This window comes from Rhineura floridana, chromosome 5 (genome assembly GCF_030035675.1).
Source record: "Rhineura floridana isolate rRhiFlo1 chromosome 5, rRhiFlo1.hap2, whole genome shotgun sequence".
Classification (NCBI taxonomy): domain Eukaryota; kingdom Metazoa; phylum Chordata; class Lepidosauria; order Squamata; family Rhineuridae; genus Rhineura; species Rhineura floridana.
In genome coordinates, this window is record NC_084484.1 from 95,040,544 (window position 1) to 95,063,878 (window position 23,335).

Here is a 23,335-nt window from a genome sequence, read left to right on the forward strand (position 1 = left end):
GCATCTATATTGTCTCCTGATGTTTGGGAAAGAGACAGAGCAGAATACTTTTTAAGACAGTGCTTGGACAGAGACTGAGCTCCTGAGTGGATGTGCAATTCTTTTACTTGCTCTGCATTCGTGCACTGCTTTGGGCTATAATCCTAAACTGCCATATGTAATGTTGGGAGAGAAGCACACACACAGCTAGAGATCTCTTGAAAGCTTTTAAAAATTGCAGTCACCTAAATGGGCAATCTGCTTTTTAATATAAAAATAGCTAGCCCTGTCTATCATTATGAGTGCTTAGCTGGTCCAGAATGGCAGGGCATAAATTTGGGGGATGCCGTAGCTCAGTTGTAGAGCGCATGCTGAGCAAGCAGAAGTCCCAGGTTCAATCCGTAGCATCTCTAGGTAAGGTTGAAAAAAGTTCCTATTGAAGACCTGGAGAGATGCTGCCAGTCTGTGGGCCAGACTTCCCCAAACTGGTGCCCTCCCAGAGGTTATGGACTACAGCTGCCATAATCCCATGTTCATTGGCCATAATGACTAGGACTGATGGGAATGTAATCCGAATCATCTGGAAGGCATCAGCTTGGGGAAGACTGGTGTAGACAATACTGCACTAAGTGGGCAAATAGTAAGACTGGGTATCAGACATTTTTCCATATTCCTACAAGAGTTTTGAAATATAAGTCAGTGTGGTTTTCTTCAGTACTGCATTTTTCTTGGCTCCAGGGATCGGGCTGGCCTTGGCAGCTGCAGTGAAAGGCTACCGCTGTATCATTGTGATGCCAGAGAAAATGAGCATGGAGAAGGTCAGAGCTGCTTTTCATTTCAAGTGCTTAAAGATCAACACTTGTTGCATAATTGGTTAACGGGGGCATCATTAGCCAACAATGCAGATGGCTGCATACAGGACAGATACATCCAACTTGTTATTTCAGTAAGGTAGTAAAATGTTTAATAAGGTTCTGTGTTTAGACTAACATTCAGTATTTAAATTTTAGACTGATGTTAACGCCACCATCTTAAGTTAATGTTGAGATATTTAATTGTGAGTAAAGTTGCTAACCAGAACAATACACAGTAAAGGCCACTCAAAGTCCTGTAGCTTAAACTTTCACTTCCCAGTAGTGCAGATGTTGTGTGATGCATTTCACAAATTTCCCTCCTCTCTTCTGAAATCAGGTAGATGTTCTGCGAGCTCTTGGGGCTGAAATTGTGAGGACTCCAACCACTGCTAGATTTGACTCTCCAGAATCTCATGTTGGGGTAGCATGGAGACTGAAAAATGAAATTCCCAACTCCCACATATTGGATCAGGTAAAGTAGCAGCTGCAGAGAAGTATTATTTCAGATAGTGGAATACAGTCCTTTTTCATTTGTCCTTCCAATAACTCTGTGAAGTTGATAATTCCCATGTACTAATGAATAGGAAACAAGAGGTTAAAAGCCTCTTATCCAAGGACACTCAATGCTTCATTGGTTGGATTCAAACCAACAGCTGAGGTTTGTTGTCCTGTGATGCCCAGAAGCTCTCTGTGTGCACTTACTCTTACTCATAGGAAGAAACTGAATCTGCTGGTCCACTCCTAGGCTAGACACATTTCAATCTTTATTTGCATGAAGAAGGTCCTGGGTACATTCTCCACCATCTCCAGGGAGGGCTGGAAAAGTCCCCAGCCTGATGCCCTCCAAGTGTTTTGGATTACAGCTCCCATCAACCCTAGTCAGCATATCCAATGGTCAGGTATGATGGCAGTTGTAGTCCAAAGAATCTGGAGGGGCACAGGTTAGAGAAGGCTGGTATAGATAATACTGAGCTAGGAGGACCAATGATTTGACTTGCTATAAGGAAGCTGCCTATATAATCTCAGTAAATTGGACTGAAGTTAATTGCACCTAACATTACATTGATTTAAATTGAACTGAAATATGATTGCCTTCCTGTGGATGGAGCTTTCTGTGTGTGGGTTTTAGCCACTAAGAGGAGCAAACATTGGTTGTACATAAGGACCATGACAACCTCTCAGTAGTAGTAAAACTTAATTAATAAAATAGCCTCATGTATGAAATGGGCACTAGTTAAGTGATGTTGGGACCATAATAGTAACTTGGCCAAGAAACACCCTGTGTTCCTACTTTGAGGCTTTTAAAGGTAATTTTCAAGGTCAGCATTTGGTAAATAATGTATGACAACTTAACAAGGAACAGGACCATCTCAGCAGTGGCCCACAGTGGAATTCATTTCCATAGGAGATCAGGTTATCTCTGTAGATATTTTCAAGTGGGCCTTTAAGACTTCTTTTTTTCCTTTGTAGTTTTCAGTGGATGATGCTGTTGAGATGGTGGCCTGAACTGAAACACAGGAAGATGCCTTATACTAAGTCAGTTCATCTAGCTCAGTATTGTCAACACTTCTGGCAGCTGTTCTCCAGGGTTTCAGGCAGGAATCTTTCCCAGCTCTATCTGGAGACACTGGGAGATAAACCTGGGACCTTTTGCATACAAAGCATGCACTCTAGCACTGAGCTATGTCACTGATAGCATGAGAATTTTCTACTAGAATGGTTGGTTGCTTTTTGTGCTGCCTCTTTAGATTATTATTAAGATGGTTTTTAAATGTTTTGAATGGTATTTTTATTTATTGTTTTTGTTGTCGTATACTACTTTATTTATTTATTTATTTATTATTATTTGATTTATATCCCACCCTTCCACCCAGCAGGAGCCCAGGACGGCAAACAGAAATGCTAAAAACACTTTAAAACATCATAAAACAGACCTTAAAATACATTAAAACAAAACAACGTTAAAAACATTTAAGAAAAAAAGCTTTAAAAACATATTTGAAAAGGGTTAAAAACATTATTAAAAAAACACATATTAACAGCAATTCTAACACAGATGCAGACTGGGATAGGTCTCAAAAGGCTTTTTGAAAGTCTTCAAAAGGCGCCAAAAAGATAGCAGAGATGGTGCCTGCCTAATATTCAAGGGGAGGGAATTCCACAGGGTAGGTGCCGCCACAGTAAACGTCTGTTTCCTATATTGTGCAGAATGAACCTCCTGATAAGATGGTATCTGCAGGAGGCCCCCACCTGCAGAGTGCAGTGATTGACTGGGTATATAAGGAGTAAGACAGTCTTTCAGGTATCCTGGTCCCGAGCTGTATAGAGCTTTGTACACCAAAACTAGAACCTTGAACTTGGCCCGGTAGCCAATGGGCAGCCAGTGGAATTCTTTCAGCAGTGGAGTGATATGTTGGCGATACCCTGCCCCAGTGAGCAGTCTTGCCGCCACATTTTGCACCAGCTGCAGCTTCCGGACCAACCTCAAGGGCAGCCCCACATAGAGCGCATTACAGTAATCCAGACTGGAGGTTACCAGTGCATGGACAACAGTGGCCAGGCTATCCCAGTCCAGAAATGGCCGCAGCTGTCTTACCAGCTGAAGCTGGTAAAAGGCACTCCTAGCCACAGAGGTCACCTAGGCCTCTAGTGACAAAGATGGATCCAGGAGCACCTCCAGACTACGGACCTGCTCTTTCAGAGGGAGTACGACCCCATCCAAAGCAGGCCACTGACCAATTATCCGAACGTGGAAACCACCAACCCACAGGGCCTCCATCTTGCTAGGATTCAGACTCAGTTTATTGGCCCTCATCCAGCCCACTACCGAGTCCAGGCAGTGGTCCAGGGCTTGCATGGCCTCTCCTGATTCAGATGATACAGAGAAATAGAGCTGGGTATCATCAGCATACTGCTGACACCTCACCCCAAATTTCCTGATGACTGCTGCCAAGGGCTTCATATAGACGTTACTGCATGGGGGACAAGATGGTACCCTGTGGCACCCTACAGCACAGCTGTCAGGGGGCTGAAAGGCAATCATCCAGTGCTATTCTCTGCGAGCGACCCTGGAGATAGGATTGGAACCACTGTAAAGCAGTGCCTTCAATACCCATCTCACCAAGTCGGCCCAGAAGGATACCATGGTCAATGGTATCAAAAGCCACTGAGAGATCAAGTAAGAATAACACGGTCACACTCCCCCTGTCCTTCTCCCAATAAAAGTCATCCATCAGGGCAACCAAGGCCGATTCAGTCCCATAACCAGGCCTGAACCCAGACTGGGAAGGGTCAAGATAATCTGTTTCATCCAAGAGTACATGCAATTGCTGCACCACAACCCTCTCAATCACCTTCTCTAAAAAGGGGGTATTTGCAACCGGTCGGTAGTTGTCACAAACCAATGGGTCCAGGGTGAGCTTTTTCAGGAGTGGTCAGATCACCGTCTCTTTCAAGACTGCTGGAACCACTCCCTCCCGTAATGATGCATTGACCACACCCTGTATACCTTGTGAAGAACATTGACTTTAAAAAGTAGTTTATAATTTTATCAAACATGCAAGTCCATATGTGTCTCAGCATCAGCACTCTATGTAAACTTGCCAGGCTATTGTTTGTGTTCCTCTACATATTCCTTTTGTTTTTCAACATAGTACCGCAATGCCAGTAATCCCCTGGCCCACTATGATACAACAGCTGAGGAGATCCTACAGCAGTGTGAAGGTACGTTCAGCCTGTAGGTAACACCTCGATTAATTCTCCTAAATGTTTCAAGAGAAGGAGAATTGTGGGAAATCAGGGCCCACAAAACTACAGCCCACCAGCCACTTCCATCTGCCTCCTCCCTGTCCATTTCTTGCGTCCAAAGCATCTGGATTCTATCTCCAGGGAGGGATGGCTGCTAATCAGAGGGCTTTCCCCCAAGTGACAACCTGTCAGTGTATGTTTTGGGAAATGAAACAGAAGGTGTATGCAAAGGTAATTTGTGAATGTTACATGGGTAGCTGTTGCAGTCCCTACCTATGTGAAAGCTACTTGGTCTTTCTTGCCTCTCCCCTTATTTATTTATATTTATTTATCTATTACATTTATATACCACTTTCCTCCAAGGAGCTCAAAGTGGTGTACATGGTTCTCCCCTCTCCATTTTAACTGAGGTGATTTCAGTTGGGCTTCAAGCATGATAGGTGCCGCTTTGTACCCTTGGATTGCTTGCCCTCTTCATTTGGTCCAGTGCAAATAACTGTTTAGGACAAGGTTGGAGAATGTATGGCCCTCCAGACATTGTTGGACTACAACTCCCATCAGCCCCAGCCATCATGGCCAATGATCAAGGATGATGGGGGTGCTGTCATCCAGCAACAGCTGGTGTCCCACCTCTGGTTTAGGAGATGACTGTCTCTTCTTCTACACACCTGAACTGCCACTGTTCTTTTCCTTTTCTCCCTGCCATAACATAAAACAGCCTTCACCAACCTGACACCCTCCAGATGGTTTGGACTACAACTCTAATCAACCACAGCCAGCACAGCTATTCATACTAATAATGTTGGGAATATTAATACTCTCCCAGGCCATGCAAGCAAATTGTAAGGCTATTATAGAGCTAGAGTGTGTAAGGAGGTGGTACTAATGGGTGCCCAACAGCTCCTGAGTTACTTCTTCCCCCTACAGCTTCATCATGCCTGAGAAGCACTGAAATCTTTTAATTTGTGTTGTGTTATAAAGGTTGGGTCTGAACCACAATGAGGCTTTAACATTGCTATAACTTAGCAATTCCATAGTGTACAAGGTATTTTACAGTTTTCAGCTCATTCTCACAGCAGCTCTCTGTCCCTGGTTGGACTCAGGGTCGATTAACACACTGCAGTTTATCGGATGTACTGCCATATGCTTGTGCCAATGGATAAACTAGGCATGCTTTACATATTACAAAGTACACCTTACATGGAGTATGGCATGAGTATATCGTGTACCTGCGACATCTACAACATGTGATCCGATAATGAGAGACAGTGTTTTACCCAAGATCGTTGAAGGGACTTTGTGCCTGAGCAGGGTTTGGATTGTGGCCTCCCATCTCAAAAACTTACATCTCTACCTCCATAGATATATAGAATAGGTCTAAAGGAATAGGATTTCAATTATTGTTTCATTTGCTTATATATTATTACATGTCCCAACCTCTCAGGACAGGGCAGGCCAGACAAATTAGTAAATAAATACATTTGTTGATATGTGGCAATTTTCTTGAGGCATAGAATAACAACTTAGTTCTGTTTTTTCATTGTCTGGCTGCCATCCCAACCCAAAACAACGCATAATGAAGATAGCTGCCATCAATCTGCATCTTCTCCCACGTCCCTCTGATGATGTTTACTTAAAGAAAGTGTGTGATGTGATGCCACCACTGCCAGTGTTTCCTGCGATCAGTAGCAAATGAAGTGGAGTGGAAGTGTGGAAGGGAAATGTTATGTCACCTGCTTTCTTTATCTAAATGTTACCAGGGAGCTATGGAATGAAGATGTGAGTCCAGGGCAGCCATGCATTCTGCTCTATGTTTTTGTAACTAATTTGGGGTCCAGTTAATGTCTTAGGAAAGTCGTACTCTCAATATAACCTATTTTATTGCTTGCATTGGCCACCTTGGGGCCAGCAGAGGGAGCTCCCACATCACCTTTGTGTTTTTGTCTGATGACATTTGCATCTTCTATATGTGCCATTCTGAGGAGTAACCCTTACACTAGAATTGGATTAAAAATGCTAATTTCAAATGGTAGTAGTGTTGTGAGAAGAATGTCAGATCACATATTTTTAATACCATGTTGTAATTTAGATAAAGCAATGAGCACAGAGCCATTGAATAAAAGGCAGGAGGGGTTGGCATCCAGGCTCCTATGCCTTTAAGTGTGCAGAAGGAGAATTTTGGCCAGTGAAGCTTTTCCTGTTGCACTGATGGGAGAAGGTGCTAACATTTTGTCTTGTTTGCCACTTTATGGGAGCCTTATCAAGTATGGAAGTTTGCAGTCCCCATGAAAGCCTTTTGAAATCCTGGTAAATATACAGGATTTGTCACACGCAGTAAAGAGATGCAGCTTTTTCAGTTATGTTAGCATGTATAGACCTTGTGACATAGAGATGGGGTTGTGAAAGTGATGATTACATAACTGGCATGAAACTCTGCATCTTGCACATTATTTTCCAGTAGCAGTTTTGCTTTACCTTACACAAAAGCAATCTTGACTTTACATGAGACCAAAATAGATGTTGTTTATCATTCATTCTGGTTTGTGTCTTTAATACTTAGAGGCCACTTCAACTGTATATATATTTCTTCTTCAACTGAATATGTTTCTGCCTCTCTAATAGGTAATATTGACATGCTGGTAGCTGGAGCAGGCACAGGGGGCACCATCACTGGCATTGCCCGAAAGCTAAAGGAGAAATGCCCTGAATGCAAAGTAAGTCCCATACTAGGGCATCTCAGCCACTGCTTAGTTTTTCACTTTGGGACCTATGTTGATTTGTTTTTGTTTTTTTACTGTAGAATGTTCCTTGTTTCAGGTTAGGCACTATAACAAATTTTGCCAGTGACAGGTAATCCTTAATCAAAGGGCCACCTTCTTCTCCATGCAAATAGTCCTTGCTGTATATCTGCATGAGACAAACAGAATATGTCAACTAGGTGGTTGTAGAGTTGGTGTACAGCAATTTCTGTGGTCATGGTAGATGTAAAAGGCACTGCTGCTTTGATGATAGGGATAATGTCTAAGGAAAGTTGAGGTTACTTGCATGGGCAGAATATTCTGATGTTCAAACACAAAGGGAAATGTTATTGCAGTTCTCTCTCTCTCTCTCTCTCTCTCTCTCTCTCTCTCTCTCTCTCTCACTCTCACTCACTCACTCACTCACTCACTCACACCCCAGTATGGGCATCACTTATTTCTTACCTTAACCCGATACATTGACTACACAAAATCATCTCCTGTATGAATCTCCTGTTACATGTGTATGTCTGAACCCCAGTAGGTTAGTAGAATCTTTAGTGTATTAAAATACGCATGGTATCTTTGCCCTGTACTGTGATCTCTACTCCTTACAAAATTATTTGAGTGATACAGAGATGTATGTCAATGAGCACATAATATAATGTTTCACTCTGTGTCGCCTGTTGACATATACTGTAATGAGATCCAGCGTCTGAGTGGGATCCGGGACAAACCTCTTGACTTTCAGCCTTTTACTAAGCCAAGTAAAAGCAGTGCAGGAGCAACTGTTTTTTTCCCACAGGCTTTAAAAGAATGATAGACTTTAAGTTGGGTGTTTTCTAAGGTATAAATGTCAGGGAAACAGTTCTGCCATGGTGCAACAATTTTGATTTATCATGACTGTGATTTAACCCTATCATTTTTAATAGCTGTGTTTTGAAAATCAAAACACTGGCTCAGATTTAAAAACTCTCTTGCAGATTATAGGCGTTGATCCTGAAGGATCCATTCTTGCAGAGCCTGAACGACTAAATAATACAGACAAGACAACTTATGAAGTGGAAGGTATTGGATACGATTTCATCCCTACTGTTCTGGACAGATCAGTAAGTCAAGCATCCTTTTCCTTGCCGTTCATGTGCATGCTTTGCAGTCTTCCCCTCACTGTTAAACACATCTTACTGGAGTGTCCACGATTCTCAAGTGTGCAGAAGGCCTTTCTGGATCTCAGTTCGTGTTCTCAACTTAGCCTTGGTTCAGAATGTCAATGTCTCTAAGCATTCCAAGACACACTTCCCCAGGAAATGTATAGACACTGTGTGATTAGCTTTGTTTGCCATAGTTTTTATGTGTATTCAGTGTCCTTTTACATAGCTCCTCATTACTCCATCCTTGTTTCCTTGGGCCTATATGCAGTCCAGTCCTTCCCAAAATAATGCAGGTGGAGCCAATAATAAAACTAAAAATGCATATACAAATATGCATAATTTTTCCATTGTGCAGTGCAAAATTCCTGAATATAGGAAGCTACCTAATACTGAGTCAGACCATTGGTCCATTTATTGTCTTCATGAGCAATGGCTATCCAGGGTTCTAGACAGGAGAGTTTAGCAGCCCTACCTGAAGATGCTAAGGATTGAACCTATCACCTTCTGCATGCAAAGCATATGCTCTACCACTGAGCTCTAGTCTCTCCCCAACAGATTTCCTTGGTATTAGAATTTTGGAAGGCAAGATAGGACAAAAGTATGCCCAGATCTAACAAAAATATTATTAAACCTCACCATTGCCATTACAATACTACGAGCTGCATTGATCGAAATGGCAAGTATAATGAACCATGGGGCTCCAAGTGATCTTGATCAATACTGTCTTTAAAGGTAGGGCTGAGAATGATTATGATTGTATGTTATTTATTTATAAAAATACTTGTACATCACTTTTTAATGAAATTGCAGTATATAACAAATACACACAATAAAAACCAAAATTATAGATCATCAGCTAACTGTAACAGAAAACGTTTTTTTGTGTGTGAGTAGTCAGCATAAGCCTGGCAGTGTAGGAAAGTTTTCAGCAAACGTTTAAAGGTTACTTCTGAAGATGCCTGCTGAATCTCTATTGGAAGAGCATCTTGCTGTTAAGCATATCAAAGAAATAGGTCCTTTTGCAGAGTAAGCTTCCAGAGTAAGCTGAGAACAAACATTGCTAAGAGCCTTGCAAGCCTCATTTACAGCTTCCTTTAACATTAGTGTACTTGATCCCTAACTATGAATGCTAGCTAATGTGCTTTCAGTGGATCATTTCAGCTGTTTGGATAGACAGCTGTGAGATTGGTTGAATGATGGCTGAGAGAAATAGTTTTGGGGACTGGGTGGCAGACTTCCAAAGAGATTTTGGAAGAGGGGCCTGTAATGTTCCTCCCCCTGGCACCACCTGTCAGGCTCCCACCTGTGGCTACCACCAGGGAGAAACGTAGTTCTTATTTTTCTCTAGCTCGCCCTAGCACAGATTTCACAAGATCCCCCTGCTAGGCAGCACCACCAGTCACTCCCTGTAAACAATACTGCTAGAGACTTCGCCTTAGTCTCCCTTCTGACTTATTGTTACTTTGTGTCTGGGTGCACTTGCAGGCCACAACCCCCCTGTATCTTTGTGCCAATAAAGCATACAGCCTGGGTTGCCCTGGATACTTGATGATACACTATCTCTTCACCGCTGCCACCATTTGATACTGTTTCTCCGCCTTGGTAAATACCCTGCCCACCCTTCTGGTCTGTGAAACCCCAGCCAAGAATCAGGCTTTTGGTAAACCAATAGAATGTTTACTTATAAACACCAGGAAATAACAGGATTGTGTAAGGTATGTTTAACAAGCGTATGGTTTCATATAGTGTCACTCTTTATGTTTCTGGTCATATATATCTAGCCTAAATATCAGCCAAATACAATCCAAGCCTCCCTCAGAACTCTGCCAACCAACTCCTCCAAAATCCCTCTCATCAACCAACCGACCCACACTCCACAATCAACCGACCTCCTCAACAACTCCCCCCCCGACTCAACTGTCATCCTCTCATTTATACCTTCAGCCATTCAAACACTCAGCCAATCATCATACAGCATTCTCCAGCATGCTAGCCCATGTACTCCCCCCTCTCACTCAGTCACTTACCACATATCGCTTAATAAACCCGCACTTACCATATTTACAGATATTAAAATACAGGGACATCGCAGGGCCACCTTGGAGGCCTAGTTCTCACAGATGCTAGGTGTGATGGTAAACAATTTATTGACTGCACCACTTCAGACTGCAGGGAAGGGGCTCATGTGACTGAGTGTTTGTCCATACACATAAAACAATAAAATCCTGCATGTAGATTCCTCCCTGGTATGCCAGCTTTTTTTCAATGTGCAGAGAACCTTTTCTGAATGGATGATCATTGAGTTCCCTACAGTGTCTTGAAAGGGCAGCAAAAATTACTAGTTAGTTAATTGTTATTGTTGTTGTATTTTTACTCTGATGGAGAAGCACTTTTCTGCCTCCAGTGCCAAAATAACTTGTTGGCCAGCCTTGAGTACTATGAACCTTGACTTTGCAGGTGGGAGAAGATTTGCTGTTCTCCTCAGGCAGCAAAATGTCATGAACTGGGCCTGTGAACTTCCACTTGAAGTCTGAAGTGGTATCACCAAAGCACAGGCTCACCACCTCATCTGTTATTTGTAAGAGCCAGGTCTGAGTTTTAGGGCATGCTGCTTCGGAACCGCTGCTGCTGTGAATCTAATACTGCCTGTCTCTTGTGGTTATTTCTGCACTCCTTTAGTATCTACATGACCCAAAAGGTTTAATGGAACAGATTTTTTTACAAAGTTAGGATAAGCCTCAACTGATTCATCCTCCAAAAGCAAAATGACCCTGTGAAAGGCTGATATGAACTTCCCCATGCATGGATAAGGAGCAGCAGCAGCAGCACACAACAGTATTGGTTTTAGGCATGGGTGAGCCCCATTGGTTCTAGTTTAGCAGTAACATGAGGTTATTTTTCCAGATGTCTAGTAGTGATCTGGAAATAATCCAGTGGGTCTACCCTTCTTGCTAGGCTCAGGCCAAGTCCTGGCACACTGCAACAGGTTTTATTTATTTTTTATTTTTATTTATTTAATTACATTTCTAGACCGCCCTATAGCAGAAAGCTCTCAGGGCGGTGTACAACAAATAAAATCACAATTAAAATATGAGCAAGTGTGAAAAATATAGTACAATTATAAAAACATTAAACATGATAAAAATCTGAAATAGAATTGCCATTGAGTTTATAAATTAAGATCCATATTAGGTTTAAAATATTAAATTTAAAATGTTTAAAATGCCTGGGCGAAAAGGTAGGTTTTTACCTGGCGCCAAAAAGATAACAGAGAAGGCGCCAGGTTGATGTCATTGAGCAGCTTTGCCTGGCCTCTGCCACCAGAGAGGAGAACAGAGACCACCATACCTTGCTCCATGGAGGCACCAGCACACTGAGGCCAAAACCTTACATTACACCTTACAAAACCTGTTAATGATAATGATTTATAATAGTAGTAGTAGTAGTAGTAATAATAATAATAATATCATCATCAAATTTATATACCACTCAATGCCGAAACGGGCTTCTAAACAGTTTACAAAGTATAAAAACCAGTCACACAAACATTAAAATATAAACATCCATAATTAAAATACACAGTAAAACAACCCCATTTAAAAAAGAGGGTGGGTTGAGAGATCAAGGAAATGCCTGTTTATTGGGCAGGAGCAAGATGATCCAGCTATCATCCCAAACTGGTGACAGTAGACCCAAGAATCTTCCAACAGAATCCATTTCTCATCTCCCACACCCTGTGGAGAGCCTGGCTGGGAGTCCAGAGTCTGTGAGTTCAAATCCCCACACGTGTCTCCTGGGTGTCAAGGGCCAGCTAAAGATCACCCCCACAGTGAGCGGCTCAGGGGTTACGTGCCCTGCCACCTGTGCAGCCGTGGGCAAGCTGCATAGTCCCAAGGAGCCCAGTTGTCTCCATGCTGGCAGCTGCGGACAAGGAAGGGTCGGGCTTATGCAGCTGTGGAAAGCTGAGCAGGCTCTAGCCAGCTGTGGAGGACTAGCCTCAGAGGGAGGCAATGGTAAACCCCCTCTGAATACCATTTACCATGAAAAGCCTGTTCATAGGGTAGCCATAAGTCGGGATTGACTTGAAGGCAGTCCATTTCCATTTTCTAGTATCAACTTAAGGACCAAAGTGGAGAGGCAAGTTTAAGGCATCACATTGTTTTGTTTCTCCTCCCTTTCTTCTAGTTGGTGGACAGATGGTATAAGTGTAATGATGAGGAATCTTTTGCCTTTGCACGCATGTTAATCAGAGATGAAGGCTTGCTGTGTGGTAAGTGCTATCTGAAGGACATATTTGAATTCTGACTTCTAGCATGGAAAATTGGTTAGTCCAGGTGATGGTAATGGTAGAGAAGGAATTTCTTTTGCTCTTGGTACCAACTCATGTTTTCTTTTTGTCACACTGGTGAACCACTGGTATATGAGTAGTGTAAAGTGTCAAATGTGGACCTCATGAATTTTACTCATGCCAACTTCTGCAGCCATCCAATATACACCTTATGAACTAAAACAATTCTGACTGCTTAGATCTGCAGATTGCATTTTGCACTGCTTACAGCTGTAGATCACTTGTGCAAGAGAATGACGTAGTCAAAAGAAACTAGGGCTTCTTCAGACATTAGAAGGTAATGTCTTTTCCTTAAGAAGGTATCAGTGAAGCTTCTACCCCCGTGCCTGTAGTGGCTTCCTGGTTTCAACAGCCAGTAGAAGCAGACATAGTTATAGAGCCCATTTCAGCCCTCACTTTGCCCCCCATGCTCACAACAAGGAGAGAGTCCTTGCTGCTCTACATTGGCTCTTGCAGAACACCAGAGCACCTAGCGAGGGAGCCTGCTCCACGAGCTAGAGGGAGCCCCAGCTGACGAAGCGTCAAGGCCCCTGCTGACAAAGCGTCAAGGCGAGTTAAGCAGCAGAGCGAGTTCGGCAGCAGGGCGAGGAGGCTAGGGCCCCCCACTTTGCCCTTCTGTTCCCTGACCTCAACCAAACCACAGTCTCCAACCTATTGACGTAATAAACCTCAAACAAAACTATGCAGGTAAGAAGCCAGCAGGCGTGTGGGGGCTTTCCAGTGTTTTGCACAGCCTGCAGCATGTACGACTATCTGCCTGTTGGACAGCAGTCGTGGGTGTGCTCTCGGTGCAATGAGCTCCTGGCTCTCCGGGAACAACTTCATTTCCTTGAGGCCAAGGTGGCAGACCTGGAAAAGCTGAGAGAGGCAGAGAGGTGTGTGGAGGAGGCCTTCAGGGACGTTATAGCTGTGTCCCACTCCAGCGATGATAACTCTCCTGCTATCATGGAGAACGATGGTCTCGGGGAAGGAGAGCATCCAGCTGAGGAAGAGGGAAACGATCCCTTAGAAGGGACCCATTCCTTGGGGGATGAGCAGCTATCCTCTCGTGCCGAGGATATATCTCCAGGGGGTGGAGGGATCCTTGTAGTGGGTGATTCGATCATTAGGAACATAGACAGTGGGGTGTGTGATGGGCGTGTAGACCGCAAGGTGTTTTGCCTGCCTGGTGCGAAGGTTGCGGATATCGCCCGTCGTTTAGATAGTTTGGTAGACAGTGCTGGGAAGGAGTCAGTGGTCGTGGTGCACGTTGGCACCAACGACATGGGGAAATGCAGCCGTGAGGTCCTGGAAGCAAAATTTAGGTTGCTAGGTAGGATGCTGAAAGCCAGGACCTCCAAGGTGGCTTTCTCTGAAATGCTACCGGTTCCACGCGCAGGACCAGCCAGACAGGCCCAGCTTTGCAGTCTCAATGCGTGGATGAGACGATGGTGTCAGGTGAAAGGGTTTAGATTTGTTAGGCACTGGGGAACATTTTGGGACAAGCCAGGCCTGTACAAAAGGGACGGGCTCCACTTGAACCAGAATGGAACCAGACTGCTGGCACTTAAAATTAAAAAGGTAGCAGAGCAGCTTTTAAACTGACTGAGGGGGGAAACCTGACAGGAGCTGAGAAAGGTCCTGTTCGGAATAAACCTCCCCCCTGGGATAAAAACCAAAGAAATGATGAAATTTTAAAAGGGGTAGGCCTAGAAGTAGGCATTGTGAGAGCAGGGGCACAGGATATAAATTCAGAAGAGCAAAATTACCACAGGCCAAACCACAAGTGCCAAAGACACTTGAAGAGAGACACTGCTTACAAGTGCCTGTACGCTAATGCTAGGAGCCTCCGAACCAAGATGGGAGAACTGGAGTGCTTGGTCTTAGAGGAGAGCATTGATATAGTGAGCATAACCGAGACCTGGTGGAATGGAGAAAACCAGTGGGATACGGTTATCCCTGGATATAAACTATATCGGAAGGACAGGGAAGGACGTATTGGTGGCGGAGTCACTCTATACGTGAAAGAAGGCATTGAATCCAGCAAGCTCGAAACCCCAAAAGAGGCAGACTCCTCCACAGAATCGTTGTGGGTGGTGATACCGTGCCCCAGGAGGGACTTAATACTGGGAACGATCTATCGTCCCCCTGATCAAAATGCTCAGGGAGACCTTGAGATGAGATATGAAATTGAGGAAGCATCCAAACTAGGAAATGTGGTAGTAATGGGTGACTTCAACTACCCGGACATAGACTGGCTGCATATGTGTTCCAGTCATGACAAAGAAGCAAAGTTTCTAGATATTCTAAATGACTATTCCCTAGACCAGTTGGTCATGGAACCGACCAGAGGGACGGCAACCCTGGACTTAATCCTCAGTGGGGACTGGGACCTGGTGCGAGATGTAAGTGTTGTTGAACCGATTGGGAGCAGTGACCACAGTGCTATTAAATTAAACATACATGTAACTGGCCAATTGCCAAGAAAATCCAACACGGTCACATTTGACTTCAAAAGAGGAAACTTCACAAAAATGAGGGGATTGGTAAAAAGAAAGCTGAAAAACAAAGTCCAGAGGGTCACATCACTCGAAAATGCTTGGAAGTTGTTTAAAAACACTATATTAGAAGCTCAACTGGAGTGCATACCGCAGATCAGAAAAGGTACCGCCAGGGCCAAGAAGATGCCAGCATGGTTAGCGAGCAAAGTCAAGGAAGCTCTTAGAGGCAAAAAGAAAATGGAAGTCTTGTCCGAATGAAGAAAATAAAAAAGAACACAAACTCTGGCAAAAGAAATGCAAGAAGACAATAAGGGATGCTAAAAAAGAATTTGAGGAGCACATTGCTAAGAACATAAAAACCAACAACAAAAAATTCTATAAATACATTCAAAGCAGGAGACCATCTAGGGAGGCGATTGGACCCTTGGATGATAAGGGAGTCAAAGGTGTACTAAAGAACAATAAGGAGATTGCAGAGAAGCTAAATGAATTCTTTGCATCTGTCTTCACAGTGGAAGATATAGGGCAGATCCCTGAACCTGAACTAACATTTGCAGGAAGGGATTCTGAGGAACTGAGACAAATAGTGGTAACGAGAGAGGAAGTTCTAAGCTTAATGGACAATATAAAAACTGACAAATCACCGGGCCCGGATGGCATCCACCTGAGAGTTCTCAAAGAACTCAGATGTGAAATTGCTGATCTGCTAACTAAAATATGTAACTTGTCCCTCGAGTCCTCCTCCGTGCCTGAGGACTGGAAAGTGGCAAATGTAACGCCAATCTTCAAAAAGGGATCCAGAGGGGATCCTGGAAATTACAGGCCAGTTAGCTTAACTTCTGTCCCTGGAAAACTGGTAGAAAGTATTATTAAAGCTAGATTAACTAAGCACATAGAAGAACAAGCCTTGCTGAAGCAGAGCCAGCATGGCTTCTGCAAGGGAAAGTCCTGTCTCAGTAACCTATTAGAATTCTTTGAGAGTGTCAACAAGCATATAGATAGAGGTGATCCAGTGGACATAGTGTACTTAGACTTTCAAAAAGCGTTTGACAAGGTACCTCACCAAAGACTTCTGAGGAAGCTTAGCAGTCATGGAATTAAGAGGAGAGGTCCTCTTGTGGATAAGGAATTGGTTAAGAAGCAGAAAGCAGAGAGTAGGAATAAACGGACAGTTCTCCCAATGGAGGGCTGTAGAAAGTGGAGTCCCTCAAGGATCGGTATTGGGACCTGTACTTTTCAACTTGTTCATTAATGACCTAGAATTAGGAGTGAGCAGTGAAGTGGCCAAGTTTGCTGACGACACTAAATTGTTCAGGGTTGTTAAAACAAAAAGGGATTGCGAAGAGCTCCAAAAAGATCTCTCCAAACTGAGTGAATGGGTGGAAAAATGGCAAATGCAATTCAATATAAACAAGTGTAAAATTATGCATATTGGAGCAAAAACTCTTAATTTCACATATACGCTCATGGGATCTGAACTGGCGGTGACCGACCAGGAGAGAGACCTCGGGGTTGTAGTGGTCAGCACGATGAAAATGTCGACCCAGTGTGCGGCAGCTGTGAAAAAGGCAAATTCCATGCTAGCGATAATTAGGAAAGGTATTGAAAATAAAACAGCCGATATCATAATGCCGTTGTATAAATCTATGGTGCGGCCGCATTTGGAATACTGTGTACAGTTCTGGTCGCCTCATCTCAAAAAGGATATTATAGAGTTGGAAAAGGTTCAGAAGAGGGCAACCAGAATGATCAAGGGGATGGAGCGACTCCCTTACAAGGAAAGGTTGCAGCATTTGGGGCTTTTTAGTTTAGAGAAAAGGCGGGTCAGAGGAGACATGATAGAAGTGTATAAAATTATGCATGGCATTGAGAAAGTGGATAGAGAAAAGTTCTTCTCCCTCTCTCATAATACTAGAACTCGTGGACATTCAAAGAAGCTGAATGTTGGAAGATTCAGGACAGACAAAAGGAAGTACTTCTTTACTCAGCGCACAGTTAAACTATGGAATTTGCTCCCACAAGATGCAGTAATGGCCACCAGCTTGGACGGCTTTAAAAGAAGATTAGACAAATTCATGGAGGACAGGGCTATCAATGGCTACTAGCCATGATGGCTGTGCTCTGCCACCCTAGTCAGAGGCAGCATGCTTCTGAAAACCAGTTGCCGGAAGCCTCAGGAGGGGAGAGTGTTCTTGCACTCGGGTCCTGCTTGCGGGCTTCCCCCAGGCACCTGGTTGGCCACTGTGAGAACAGGATGCTGGACTAGATGGGCCACTGGCCTGATCCAGCAGGCTCTTCTTATGTTCTTATGTTCACCAAGCATTTCTGAGCAGAAAGAATGACTGCACTGGCTATTTTCTTTCTTCCCTCTGACGCTGCTGTTTGTAGTTCCTAACAATATACATGTTACTCTTGGTTATAATATGGCAGTAGCAGAAAGAGGATTTTGGTGGGAAAGCAACACACTGAGTTGGAAAATTCACCTCTGATTATTTGCCATTTGCCTACATTTTTACATAATTCCATTACGCCACTTAACAGTACTGAATTTTCAAGAAGCTTTGCAAAGCATTGCAAAACCTTCCTAGGAACCACTGATAAGGACCGTACTGCACCAGCCTAGAGTCTGACCCATTTAATGATGTCCATCTTATGGTGGGGTGGGTAGGATTTGTCCTTATAGCTATTGATAGATTAGTGCTTTGGGGTATTTTTTTTCTTATGGTTTTATATACTTGATTTTAACGCTTGTTATGCTGTGTGTATTGTAGGAATTATAGGTTGGTTTGAGACATTGTTTTTTGTGAAAAGCAACAAATAAATATAATAAATAATAATAAAAGGAGTACTTGGATTAAAGATGCTATGACCTCAGGCTCTCCCACCTTTACTTGTCTATTTTCACATCTGCATTTTCAAAATGGCTTTCATGCAGTTTCTGATGGTTTCCATGTCCTCTGTCTTCTGTCAGGTGGCAGCTCAGGCAGTGCTATGTCTGTTGCTGTGAAAGCTGCCAAACAGCTGAAAGAAGGCCAGCGCTGTGTTGTCATCCTTCCTGACTCGGTCAGGAACTACATGTAAGTAACTGTCGTATTTCTCTCTTCCTACCTGACACTGACTCTGAAGTAGGAACCCTTGCCTACATGAGTGGCCCTGCCCACTTAGCACTGGGATGCTAAACCTGACGACAGCGGTAGCACGGCTAAGTGACTCCAGTGCCACTGCTGTAACGTATGAAGGGGAGCTAACATGGACAGAGAAACCTCATGGCATTTTAAACACTTATTTTAACCAGAATACAGGGAGTAATTTCATGCTATCCAGTGTATTTTTGCCTTCCACCTATAATACAGCATTTAAAAACCACATCCATTCTGTTTGAATTAGAGTCCATATCTGTCTTTTGGAAAACTCTCCTTGTAACCGATAGTTCAATTTTATGCTTGAGAATTATTCTTGCTCTTTATATTCTGTGCGGGCACTTGGAATTCTGGGATCTCAGATGAGGCCCATTGTCTCACACTCAACTGCCATTGTCCCTGGGCTGACCTCCCACCTCACGCTCTCTCACACCGAGAGGTTGTCCCTGTTCAGTTACTTTGTTGTGTCTGGACCCTCCTCATTTTTCAGCACCTCCATACATCCTTCCCACTGCCCCTTTGGTGCCCTAGCTCATTCTTGTTGCCACACCAGGGAGCCTAGTGGTGGGAGAAGGAGCTCACCACATATGGACTCCCCCTTTGCAGGGCCAGTGCCTGTGTCACAGGCTCAGTTTGACTTATGGGTGGGCAGCCTGGTTACGTTTTCCAAATATAAACTTTTAAAGCTTTGTCTCACTGAGAACCACATGTTTAAAATGATGCCTTTTAATCGTGCTTGCAAGTATTGGAATGTTCAGCCACATCATCCTTTATAACTTGTTTACTTTTAGTGCAGATATAACCTAAATTGGTGCTTGTGACTTACTTATTTTCTTTATGGTTTCCAGGTCCAAGTTTTTGAGTGACAAATGGATGACGCAAAAAGGCTTCATGAAAGAAGAAGATGACATTATTAACAAACCCTGGTGAGATGGCTGTGTCTATTAAGGTTTACTAAATGAAGTTACGTCCAGAAATCCACCCTAAAGTTATAGGAATTTTTGTACTATTGATAGTTACATCTGTTGACTATCATTATAAATAGGAGATCTTGCCCAGAATTAATGTTTGAAAAAAATTGCTGCTCTTGTTACCCACATGTGTGTCCCCCCGCAAATATGTGCCTCCATCTCAGTCATAAATATTCATATGGCATCATAGTACCTTGATGGTTTTTAATAGCACTACTTAGTTTTAGTTAAAGGTAGTCATTATGGACTACTGGTTCTGGTATCATTAGTTTGCAAATCATCACAAAAATTTAAGGGATACGTCTCCTGCTTGCTTTTCTTAAATTCTCTGTTTTTTCCTTTTGCTGTGGGGATTATGCATAGAGGGGGGGAAACTGAGCTAGTATTTCCAGCATGTCAAGACCATGGCAGAGTTGGAACCTAGGTCTCTAGATCCAACAGCCTTACATCTCATTGGTCCACACTGGCTCTCACTAGGATCTCATGATATAATATTGTGTATGTATGTGTTTTATCTTGTTGAAGAAATTATTCCAGCTGTACTAACCTGGGAGTCAGATTTTGATATCCAGAGGGATAGCCTTGTTAATCTGTTGCAACACAAGCAAAGAGTCTTGTGGCACCTTAAAGACTAACAGATTTATTGCAGCATAATCATTTGTGGACACAAGTCCACTTCATCATATGCATGAAATGCTATCAGTTGACAGGAGTGTGTGAGATACAGAGCTTGGAAGTAACTCGTTAGAAATAAGGAGTTACTTGTAATTCGTTCCTTTTTTACCTAACAAGTGGGTAATTCCATTACCTTTTGCAAGTAATAGAACGACTAGTAATTTCCCTACTTTTCAGCTGCTACTTTAACGTTTTAGCGTTAGGTTTGGACGTTACTTGGGGGTGGGAGCAATCGGAAGTCTTCAGCTCCTGTGACTGGTGGACACAAGACATGTGCCTCACACACTTCTGCGCAGCCTCAATCTTCCCTCGTGCTCTATGTTAGGAGGCATGAGGCAGGGGGCCGTGGAGCGCCAGAGAGAAAAAATGGATGGTGGAGGACAACGCAGCAGCAGAATACAGGTGAAGAGCTGTGGAGGGAAGTGACGATGGTGTGTGCGTGTGTGTACCCCCTGTACCTCCTGCCATCCCCCTGTGCGTCCTGCTTTCCCCACCACATGTCCTGCCCGCTGCCGCCGATCGCTGCCATCGATCGCTGCCATCGCCTATCCCCCCCACCGCCGATTGCTTCCACCGCCCCCCCACCGGTCTTCCCCCTGAGTTTTACCTGAAAAGTTCTCTCTTTCTCTCTCTCTCTCTCTCTCTCTCTCTCTCTCTCTCTCTCTCTCTCTCTCACTGACTGACTGACTGACTCACTCACACACACACACACACACACACAGACACAGACACACACACAAGCGGAAGTCTTCTGCTCCTGAAGAGCTGTGGAGGTAAGCAACGATTGTGTGTGTGTGTGCCCCCTGCGTGTTCTGCCGCCCCCGCTGGTCACCTCCCTCATGCTCCCCACACTTCCTGCCATCCCCCTGCGCCTCCTGCTTTCTCCACCGTGTGTCCTACTGCCCGTTGCCGCCATCGCCTATCCCCCCTCACTGCCGATTGCCACCCCCGCCCCCCCATCAGTCTTTCCCCCGAGTTTTACCTGAAAAGCGCTCTCTCTCTCTCACACACACACACACAAGCATGGACGCACACACAAGCGGAAGTCTTCTGCTCCTGAAGAGCTGTGGAGGTAAACGATGGTGGTGTTTGTGTGTGTGTGTGCCACCCGCTCGTCACCCCCTCATGCTTCCCGCACCTCCTGCCATCCCCCTCGCGTGTCCTGCTGTCCCCTGCACATCTTGTTGGTCCCCATTGCCGATCGCCGCCGCTGCCGCCCATCCCCCAATGGTAGTGACGGCCAGGGAATGGATTACAGTACTTTATTTTTAGTATATTTAAGAGCAGGAACCATGTAAAGGCTGTGTAAATAAGGGTGAAGAAATCTCGCTAGAGAGAGGCATGTTGTGGGACAATCTGATTGGCTGTTTGGTTCAGAATGCAGCCAAGTTTTTTGGCTACTGGCAGTCATAAACTCAGTGGGCTGGTGCTCGGCTTTATAGCTGCCCTTTTGATCTTCCTTCCTTGATTTACCTTTCTGTTGTCTTCCCTGAGAGCATAAGAGACAGGCGCTTGGGAGACAGGGTAATATGTTCCTGTTACTCTGCAGGTGCTTTCCACTCTCCCTCCCCCACTTATTAACCTTGGTTGGCTGCACATAAACTCCTGTCATTCCTAGTATTTATCATATGTACAACCTTCCAGAGGACAGCTCTCCTGTATTAGGCACACATACACCTGAATTTTATTCCTAGTTTAGCAAAGCCCTGAGCTCCAGTTATGGGGGCTGATGAAGCTTATGCCAGTGCAGTGAAGTGTTAGTTGGAACTGATAGGCCTATGTTAGACCAACATCTCACCAATGGCATTTGGCGTATTTGTTGCCAGACCTGAGCCTCGACTATTTCCACTCCTTTTTCAAAACAACATTCACAGAAATAGACCTTACACACTCACACACACACATCTCACCAGGAGAAAAAAGACTGTATACAATTGCATAATTCTCAGATAGGTCTGTTAAAGCACTTGCCTGCACCAATAAATATTACCTTTTTGATGGAATTAGGAGGAAAGATTAGAAGAATAACTCATATCTCAATAGAGAAGCATGAGAGACACAACCCCCCCTCTCCTGCATCCCCCACAAAGGTATTATCTCCTTTATTATTTGGGACTGGCTCCATTTCATCCATGTTTTCCTGCTCTATATTTTCTTCAAGACCATCTCTTCCTTGGACTTTGTGTGTGCGTCTGGCCTACCACCAAAGGGACAAGTGGAGCTTTGATCTATTGTGGATGATTAAACTCCTATCCAGACTGACAGCTTAATATGCCTCAGTGAGGTCTTACTAAATTAGTTGTGTCTGTCTTGCCAAAGCTGCTTCAACAAATGCCTTCTGACAGTTATTGGCACTTGGTAACCTTCCCCTTCTTTTAATATACAGCTAGGACTGCCATTCTCCTAGATTCCAGGGTATCTGTGCTCATGTTTCATATAGACTGATCTAGTACTGCTGGAGTCTCTCTCTCTCTCTCTCTCTCTCTCTCTCTCTCTCTCTCTCTCACTCACACACACACACACACACACACACACACACACACACACACACACACACACGAGACTTGTGCTTAAGTGCTTTTTCTCTCGTGCTGGCCCTTTAAAACCAAATTCCTAAGCATTCATTTGCATTAGATCTCTTTGGTTCCTTCTCATCTGAAGACAAATCTCAAAGGCTGTTTAATTAGACCAGATTAGATTTCAAAATGTCTTTAAAGTCTCTAACATCAATTTCTACCTTCACCTATCCCTCTTCATGGTGGGATCTGTATTAGATAGATTTTCCTGCTTCACCTTTCCCTAGACACCATCTACCCAGTTACTAAGCCATATAGGGTGAGATATAGAGAGAGCCCCCCCCCATGGTGAACCTACACAATCTTTTATTTTAATTTCAAGAACTTAAAAAAAAACATTCTGCTCTTCAGCCAAACAGTCTCTCGGAGTGCCTTAAATAAAATCTCTCTCTCTCTCTCTCTCTCTCTCTCTCTCACACACACACACACACGCACGCATGCACGCACACACACACACACACACACACAGCCACTCAGCATTCCGTAACAGCATGCTCAGTACTCATTTGGGCTGTTGTGGAAGTCATCCCCTTTCTGTTTTTTCTTTCACTTTTTTTAAATATTCTGCAACACTTGGGGTTCCCTCTTGCCCACTAATACTCATTATGTGTGGTATGGTGGTACCATGGCTACATAAGCAACACTTCTAGCCTTAGCTTCAGAAATAGAGGGAATG

General features: G+C 43.9%; 1 protein-coding gene across 2 annotated transcripts in view; it reads left to right on the top strand.

Annotated features, from left to right (window-relative positions):
• Positions 1-23,335, top strand: part of LOC133385137 (cystathionine beta-synthase-like protein) — a 73,774-nt gene that overhangs the window by 34,099 nt on the left and 16,340 nt on the right. For both annotated transcript variants that reach the window (XM_061627548.1, XM_061627549.1), the window contains exons 5-12: positions 718-797; positions 1,171-1,305; positions 4,487-4,556; positions 7,203-7,294; positions 8,302-8,427; positions 12,655-12,739; positions 18,269-18,374; positions 19,286-19,363. In XM_061627548.1, coding sequence (XP_061483532.1) covers positions 718-797; positions 1,171-1,305; positions 4,487-4,556; positions 7,203-7,294; positions 8,302-8,427; positions 12,655-12,739; positions 18,269-18,374; positions 19,286-19,363 — 772 coding nt within the window. The remainder of the gene's footprint in view (positions 1-717; positions 798-1,170; positions 1,306-4,486; positions 4,557-7,202; positions 7,295-8,301; positions 8,428-12,654; positions 12,740-18,268; positions 18,375-19,285; positions 19,364-23,335) is intronic.